Here is a 9,346-nt window from a genome sequence, read left to right as displayed (position 1 = left end):
TTCCTCATGTGCTTATTGATACTTTTGATTTTTTACCTGTGAATTGCCTATTCATATCTCTTGCCCATTTTTCAATTGGGGAATGGCTTGATTTTTTATACAATTGCTTTAACTCCTTGTATATTTGAGTAATTAGACCACTGTCAGAGTTTTTTGTTATAAAGATTTTTTTCCCAATTTGTTGTTTCCCTTCTGATTTTGACTACATTGTTTTTGTTTGTATAAAAGCTTTTTAGCTTGATATAATCAAAACCATTTAATTTACATTTTGTAATTTTCTCTAACTCTTGCTTGGTTTTAAAATCTTTCCTTTTCCAGAGATCTGACAAGTATACTATTTTGTGTTCACTTAACTTATTTATAGTTTCCCTCTTTATATTCAGGTCATTCACCCACTCTGAATTTATCATGGTGTAGGGTGTGAGATGTTGATCTAAACCTAATCTCTCCCATATTGTTTTCCAAATTTCCCAGCAGTTTTTGTCAAATAGTGGATTCATGTCCCAAAAGTTGGGCTCTTTGGGTTTATCATACACTGTCTTGCTGATGTCATTAACCCCAAGTCTATTCCACTGATCCTCCCTTCTGTCTCTTAGCCGGTACCATATTGTTTTGATGACTGCTGCTTTATAGTATAGTTTAATATCTGGTACTGCTAGGCCCCCTTCACATTTTTTTTCATTATTTCCCTTGATATTCTTGATCTTTTGTTATTCCAAATGAAATTTGTTATAGTTTTTCCTAATTCAGTAAAGAAGTTTTTTGGTAATTTGATAGGTATGGCACTAAATAGGTAAATTAATTTGGGTAGAATGTTCACTTTTATTATGTTAGCTCATCCTACCCATGAGCAATCAATGGCTTTCCAATTGTTGAAATCCTGTTTTATTTGTCTGGAAAGTGTTTTGTAGTTGTTATCATGTAATAGCTGTGTTTGTTTTGGTAGATAGATTCCCAAGTATTTTATATTGTCTAGGGTGATTTTAAATGGTGTTTCTCTTTCTACCTCTTGATGCTCTAATGTGTTGGAAATATATAGAAATGCTGATGATTTATGTGCATTTATTTTGTATCCTGCCACTTTGCTAAAGTTGATTATTTCTACTAGCTTCTTAGTTGATTCTCTAGGATTTTTTAAGTAGACCATCATATCATCTGCAAAGAGTAATAGCTTAGTCTCCTCATTGCCTATTTTGATACCTTCAATTTCTTTTTCTTCTCTAATTGCTATTGCTAGTGTTTCTAGTACTATGTTGAATAATAGAGGAGATAATGGGCATCCCTGTTTCACTTCTGATCTTATTGGGAAGGCTTCTAATTTATCTCCATTGCATATAATGCTTGTTGATGGTTTTAGGTATATGCTGTTTATTATTTTTAGGAAGGGTCCTTCTATTCCTATACTTTTCAATGTTTTCAATAGGAATGGATGCTGTATTTTGTCAAAGGCCTTTTCAGCATCTATTGATATAATCATGTGATTTTTGTTTGTTAGACTGTTGATATGGTCAATTATGTGGATGGTTTTCCTAATGTTGAACCATCCTTGCATTCCTGGTATAAATCCCACCTGATCATGGTGGATGATCTTCTTAATTACTTGCTGTAGTCTCTTTGCTAATATTCTATTTAAGATTTTTGCATCTATGTTCATTAGGGAGATTGGTCTATAGTTTTCTTTCTCTGTTTTTGGTCTACCTGGCTTTGGGATCAGTACCATATTTGTGTCATAAAAGGAATTTGGTAGGACGCCTTCTATGCTTATCATATCAAATAATTTATATAGTATTGGGATTAGTTGCTCTTTGAATGTCTGATAGAATTCACTTGTGAATCCATAAGGTCCTGGTGATTTTTTCTTCGGGAGTTCTTTGATGGCTTGTTCAATTTCTATTTCTGATATGGGATTATTTAGGTATTCTATTTCTTCTGCTGTTAATCTAGGCAATTTATATTTTTGTAAATATTCATCTATATCTCCTAAATTGTTATATTTGTTGCCATGTAATTGGGCAAAATAGTTCTTAATGATTGCCTTAATTTCCCCTTCATTAGAGGTGAGGTCTCCCTTTTCGTCTTTAATACTGTCAATTTGGTTTTCTTCTTTCCTTTTTCTTATTAGATTGACCAGTACTTTGTCTATTTTATCTGTTTTTTCAAAATACCAGCTTCTAGTCTTATTTATTAATTCAATAGTTCTTTTACTTTCGATTTTATTAATTTTTCCCTTAATTTTTAGTATTTCTAATTTAGTTTTCATCTGGGGGTTTTTAACTTGCTCGCTTTCTAATTTTTTGAGTTGCATACCCAATTCATTAATCTCTGCCTTCCTTAATTTGTTAATATATGCACTCAAGGATATAAATTTCCCCCTGAGTACTGCCTTGGCTGCATCCCACACAGTTTGGTAGCATGTCTCATCATTGTCATTCTCTTCAAAGAAATTGTTGATTGTTTCTATGATTTCTTCTTTGACAAATTGGTTTTGGAGAATCATATTGTTTAATTTCCAATCGGTTTTTGATTTGCCTGTCCAGGTGGCCTTACTATTATTTTTATTGCATTATGATCTGAGAAGGTTACATTTATTATATCTGCTCTTTTGCATTTGTTTGCAATGATTCTATGCCCTATTACATGGTCAATCTTTGTAAATGTACCATGTGCAGCTGAAAAGAAGGTGTATTCCTTTTTGTCCCTATTTATTTTTCTCCACATATCAATTAAAACTAATTTTTCTAGGACTTCATTCGCCTCTCTTACCTCTTTCTTATTTATTTTTTGGTTTGATTTATCTAGATACGAAAGAGGAATATTTAGATCTCCCACTATTATGGTTTTACTATCTATTTCCTTCTTGAGCTCTGCCAGTTTCTCCTTTATGAATTTGGATACTATACCACTTGGTGCATATATATTGAGCAGTGTTATTTCCTCATTGTTTATACTGCCTTTAATCAGGATGTAATGACCTTCTCTGTCTTTTTTAATCATATCTATTTTAACTTTGGCTTTGTCAGAAATCACAATTGCCACTCCTGCCTTCTTTTTCTCATTTGATGCCCCAAAGATTTTACTCAAGCCCTTAACCTTAAACTTGTGTGTGTCTACCCGCCTCATATGTGTTTCTTATAGACAACATATGGTAGGATTTTGGTTTCTGATCCACTCTGCTATTTGCTTCTGTTTTATGAGGGAGTTTATCCCATTCACATTCAGAGTTACAATTGTCAGTTGTGCATTCACTGACATTTTTGTATCCTCCCCTAGACCCACCCCTTCTTCTTACACTATTTTCTTTTAAACCAGTGGTTTACTTTGAGCTGGTATCCCTTATCCCCTCCCTTGATTGACTTCCCTTTCTTCCCCCTCCCTTGTTATTCCCCTATTTTTGTTTTTTAAAGACCTAATGAATTTCCTCCCCTTTCTTATCCCCTCCCTTTTTTGACCTCCCCACTCCCCTGCTCCCTTTGGTTTATCCCTTCTGACTTTCTCAGTAGGGTTAGATAAAGTTTTTTATCTGAATGGATAATAAAGCTACTCTTCCCTCTCCCGGTTGATTACACTGAGAGTAAGGTTTGATTATTACCTCTTAATGCTCTCTTCCTCTCCTTCTTGTGATAGTATTTATCCCCTCCCCTTCCCATGCCCTCTTTGTGTGTAATAGAATATCCTATTTTTCTTATTTACTCAGATTTTTCTTGGTGTCCCCTACTATTCCCTCCTCTTTCCCACCCCCCATGTCATCTTAGACCATTCAGTATCCTGTCCTCTCCCTATGAATTATTCTTCTGGTTGCTATATTAATGAATATTATAATAGTGAATAGAGTTCACTACAGAGAATTATAGATAGCATTTCTCCCTCTAGTAATACAGATAATTAGATCTTCTTTAAGCCCTTAAAGAGTCAATTTAAAAAAAATTATGAATTTTCTTTCTTTTCCCTCTGTTTCTTATTTACCTTTTCATGTTTCTCTTGATTTTTGTGGTTGGGTATCAAACTTTCCATTTAGCCTGGTCTCTTTTGTACAAAAACTTGGAAATCTTCAATTTTGTTGAATGCCCATACTTTCCCCTGGAATAGTTTAAGATTTTAAATGATCTCTATGTCATATGCAAGTGGACCGCTAATGGAAAATCCCAGGTAGAAAGAAACTCTTTCTATACTTCTGCCACTCCGTAGCTGACCTAAGAAAACAGGCCTCACTGGGATCTTGATCTTTTCATCTTTTCCATAGTCTACATAGATGAGTTCACCATCAGTCCGACCCTTTAATCGTAGTAAAAGTTTCTCAACTTTTTCTTCCTTCCATACATCTCCACTCTGCCACAGAACATTCATGTCCGACACCCCCCTTCCAAAACATTGCTCAATTGTGATTTTGCGCACAAGTCTGTGGAGGCCACTCCTTTTTCCAAGGTAAAAATGTGCAATTGGCTGCTTGAACTGACACATGTATTTGTACTGGTACCTGAAGCACCTGTTTAGAGATATGACATACTTTTCCATTTGTCTTGAATCTGAATCAAGTTGTTGGTTTTCTGGCCAGAACAACAGGGAAGCAAGGAAGTAAGGTTCTAAGAATTTGTGATCCAAACCTACTTGCTGCAGGACTTCTCGGAGCTGTTCCTTCAATTTGGGAAGAGGTTGCACCAATCTACAAGCTTGTTTTATACAACTGAGAACAATGTTAGCCAGAATGAAATTCTGCTTTTCTCTCAAATGGACTTTGCTGGTCAACTGTTCGAGGAGATAAGTATATTTATTAATAACTTCTTCCATTTTGTTAGCAGCACTTTCATGATTGGTGAGAAGATATTCTAGTAATCCAGAGAACTTGTCTGCTTTTAAAATCTCCAGGCTTCTTCTACAGTTCTCTATTTGAATTGGCAAAACAAATTTAGATTTAGATTTTTTGTCCTGAGATTGCTGCAGATCTAAGGGACCAAATACTTCTGCATATGTATTGAAATACTGAGCCACCTTTCTCCAAAGTTTCATCTCTTCCTTTTCTTTAATGATAGTCTTGGATTTCAGAAAGACAAAGTAGTCATCGAAAAAGTCAAAGGCTTGTTTCAAAGCTAATTGCAAGGTACTCAGATAAAGAGTGAACTCCTTGAGGACTGAGTGATATTCATCATTTGGATCCCCAGGAATATCACCACTCCCAGATAAAAATTGTGCCAGATGTTTGTTACACACTTTATCTTCTTTGCCAAAAAAAGAAATGAGCTGTAAAATCTGGATTGTGTAAAGACAAACTTCAATCTCTCCTCGATAGCCTGCTGTATTGTATGAATCGTATCTCCTTTTTGATCTTTGACTTTCCAAATCCTCTCTATAATTTTCTTTCCCTTTAGTTTGCTCCTGAGACAATTTGAAGGCTTCAGAGGCTTTTTCAGCAGTTTCTAAGAGACTTCTTAGATCAGGAGCAGTAATGATCTTCTTTCTTGTATTTTCTTCCAACCACCATTTTATCTTACTTTTGTAGACTTGACCTAACGTATCTGAGATATAGGAATTGTCGGGTGCAGATGTTTTTGCCTTCTCTGCCCACTTCAGAGCATTAGCAAAGTTCTTCTCCTTAATGTAGAAATGTCTTGCTAGGGCTTGACAAATGAATGCATTCTGGGGGAACCGAATAGTTCCTTCCTTCAAGACGGTTTCCACTTCCTGGTTCCCTTCTTCCTGCTGTATTGCTTCAATCAATGGGGAAAACAAAGTATCTGTCTCATCCCCATGCTCCCTGCGCTGCCTGGTAAGCAACAGGGTTTCCACATCTTGGGAAAGTTTATCTCTTCCTAGACCAACATCGTAAAACAAACTCTCTTGTAACAGTTGCATTGTGATTTGACTTTTAGTCAAATGATAAGTGCTTTTCAGTTCTACTAAACAGTGATTGGCGATCAGAGGATGGATGATCCTTACGCCTTTGTATCTCCCTCTTTCCTCCACTTCTGTTTGAATCAGAATCATAGAACAGGTTTGCATCTTGTCTTCCAGGCATTCAGTTCCCCAGAAAGCCCTTTTGCTTGAAATTCCCAAGAATTCCTCACATTGGGATACTGAGATGATGGAATTAGTAACATAAGAGTTCAGTAAAGCCAGAAAGGAAATGAGTTGTGCTTCCCTGCTATGTATTTCAAGCCCTTTCAGGATGTTCCTGACAACATTTTCTATGTATTTTTTATCAAAATTACTTTTCATGATCATGAAAGAATAAAAGTCTTCGAAGTTCTGGTATTGCTTTTCAATTTCTTTCAGCTTGATCTCAAAAGCTCTTTGCTCTTTGGGAGAAAGTTGATGTATCAGAGCAATGCTGTCTGGGTGTTTTGCACTTTTTTGGGGATTCTGGGACCTCATACAGTTTAAGATGATCACTAGAGGTTTTTTGTATTGAATACCCTTTTCTGCTACAGCTGCCTGTATAGAATTCTGTAGCACATAGACATTTTCTTGTTCCTCAAAATCATCCACAAGAAGCAGGACAGGTAAATAATCCTGATGGCCATTTGAACCATATGTGATTAAACTGGTTACCTGTTCTCCAATTTCTGGAAATTCAGCTGCTTTATTTTTCAACACAGCACACCTGAATTTTTTCTTTAGTTCCCAGAGAACATGCATGGCTACTGTAGTCCCCCCACAGCCTGGATGGTGATAAAGATTAATAATTTTGGCACATATTTGTTTAGGGGCATCTGCCCAGTAAAGAATTATCTCTTCAAGTTTCCTATAACAATCCCTTTTAATAAAAGGCAAAGAATAGTTTTCAGAGGAAAAGTAGAAGTTCCACCAAGAAACTTTGCCACCTCGATAAAAATCTTTCTCTTGAGACTTCCTGAATTCATGGAACTTTATTTTATCCTCTTCTAATTCTGTGTCTTTACATTCATTTTCACAGAGGATTTCTAGAGCACTCATGAAATCTTCTTCCCTTTTCAGAAGAACAGTAGATAAACCAGTTGATGGCAAAAATCTTTGTGAAGAACGAATCCTTGATTTTAATTTAAGAATTGTACCATTTATTTTTTCAAGACTTAAGGTAGAAATACATTGGTCTGCAAGTTCATCGACCATTGTCAGTCTGGCTTGTAGAAGACTTTTCCATCGCTGGCATATCTGTGAACTGATGCAAATACACAATATATTTTCCATTCCTTTCAGATCTTGGTAGAAGGCACAGAAGGTTTCAATGAGGGGATCTCTTGGATCTTCCACTGGAGAGAGTAACAGAAATATCACCAGGAATTTCCCTTTTGGCATTACATTTTCATGTGTAAGAAATGAAATAAGTTTTCTGACTCCAGAAGCTCTTTCTCGTTGCCATAAACATGATTCTAAGGGTTTGTCTTCCTGACTTTCCAGGTCTGTTCTACCATTGCAAAAGATCCAGCTGGGTTGTTGATAAAGATTCAACTTATCAGGAGTTTGCATAGTTTTGTCATCATACTGGTGTGGAAAGTGAAGGTTTGCAGCTCGAGTCTCCCGGTAAGACTTTGCCAATCCATTGTCTGCAGACTCGGGATCAAAATCCAACACAGCAAACCATTTAATTTCTTTTAGAAAGTCCAGGTGCTTTGTTTGATTTGGATGGCACTTGCTGGCCACCAGAATGTACCAGTCATAGTAGGAATTGTCTAACAGGTCTCGGTCTCCTGTGAGCAATTTCACCAGCTTTGGCCCTTCAGTTTCCTTTATCTTCCTTTTTGTTACATATTCTTCTTCGGCAGATTTTCTGGAACTTGCCAATGTTTCCAATCCAAGTAAAAACATTTTAAAATTTGCATCATTTTGCTTGATGTTAGCAAAGATATCTTTAGAGCTGGCTCCTTCCCTCACAAAAAGTTCATATTCATTATTTAGTTTCCACTTTTTGTCTTTCAAGACTTGCCGCTTGATGGCAAAATAATATTTTTTACATATGGAATATAGGGGGATGACATCGACTTCAATAACAAATCTATCAGATGGAGTACTGTCCTGCAATAAGACTTCCACGAACCTGGGTTCTCTAATACATTTGCGTGCTTTATTGACATGATTGTCATCAAAATAGTGTTTGATCATCTGATTGAAATGGTCAACAAAAGCATCTTTGTTGGTAATTTTCACACCAACAATTTCTCCATGTGGTTTGTCTTTGACACCAAAATGGATAGTGCCATTGGTACGGGAATTCATGCAGGCTGAAGCAAATCTAAAGACTTCATTGCTAAATTTCATTTTGATGTCTTCCTCAGTTGCTGCCTCAGTATTAATCAATGCCTTGAACTCATGGACTGGATCAATGAGATTTAGTGGTCCTGTTTCTGGTTGCAAAATATAATGCTGTATATAACGATAGCTGTCCTGAAAGTCGTCAAAAGGATATGGCATGCAAAACAATCTTTTTGGTTCTACTTTGGGCTCTGTTTTTTTCTTTGTGACTTCTGCATTATCTAATATGTTTTCTTTACTGAACTTTAATTCTTGAGAATTAATGGTTGAAATTGCCTCATCTGTATTTTCTGTTTCGAGTCTTGCTTTTGCTCTATTTCCCTTTCCAGGGGTTTTCAATCTATCTTGTTTTTCAGATGTCTGAATGGGTTTTTCTGGTGAAGTGTTCCTCAATTTTTTATAAGTGCGCATTATCAAAAGAGCTGGGCCATTTGGTATGCCCATGTCTATAAGATCCTTCTCAGTTAAAATGTTTAAGACTAAGCCTGTCACTTCTTGAGAAAGTAGGATTTCTCCATATTTTTCATCAATCCGAAGTTCTTTTGTTACCCATTGTTTCACATATTCTTTGGTCCAGTCATCGACCTTGGGGATTGGGTCAGCCATTTTAAAAATGTATCTTCAAAGATGTGTCATTCTCTCCTTTAAAGAAAAAATAAAATTAATCCATTAATGTAGCACATATTCGGGATAGTGTACAACACACTTAATTGTTCATGGAATCACAAAATCACAGTTGAAAGGAACCTTGGAAAGCATCTAGTCCGTGCTAAACCTAAGCAAACATTCCTTTTGGAATATCCCTGGTCAGTCATCAACTTGTCTTCCTTTGAAGGTCTCCGGTGACAGGAAATTCATTATTCAATACTTTTGTATGACTTTAACTTTTAGGAAAATTTCCCTACAAAATATGCCTCTCCATCACTTTCATCTCTTCTCCATTCTGACTTTTTAGTGTACTCCTACATTGGAATGGCATTTAGGATGATGGGTCATAGCCTTAGAGCTGGAAAGACTTGAGAGATATGGTCATCTAGTCGAACCATCTAATTTTGCAGACTTGGGGATCGTGCTATTTTGCCTGAGCAACACTGATCCTAAATTGCTAACCCCTGGGTGTCCT

General features: G+C 36.2%; 1 protein-coding gene across 1 annotated transcript; it reads right to left on the bottom strand.

Annotated features, from left to right (window-relative positions):
- Positions 1 to 4,011: 4,011 nt before the first annotated feature.
- On the bottom strand, positions 4,012 to 8,829 carry LOC123254958 (sterile alpha motif domain-containing protein 9-like). The gene has a single exon (XM_044683842.1). It carries the CDS (start codon positions 8,827 to 8,829, stop codon positions 4,096 to 4,098), a length of 4,734 nt encoding a protein of 1,577 aa, XP_044539777.1. The 3' UTR covers positions 4,012 to 4,095.
- Positions 8,830 to 9,346: the final 517 nt, after the last annotated feature.

Source organism: Gracilinanus agilis, unplaced genomic scaffold, assembly GCF_016433145.1.
Source record: "Gracilinanus agilis isolate LMUSP501 unplaced genomic scaffold, AgileGrace unplaced_scaffold36414, whole genome shotgun sequence".
In the NCBI taxonomy this organism is placed as follows: Eukaryota; Metazoa; Chordata; class Mammalia; order Didelphimorphia; family Didelphidae; genus Gracilinanus; species Gracilinanus agilis.
The sequence above is the reverse complement of the archived record's forward strand: the minus strand, read 5'-3'. Positions and strand labels throughout refer to the sequence as shown.

Bases quoted from the DNA above. Each gene is read 5' to 3' on its own strand.
- LOC123254958 (XM_044683842.1), bottom strand. From the start codon at position 8,829: ATGGCTGACCCAATCCCCAAGGTCGATGACTGGACCAAAGAATATGTG.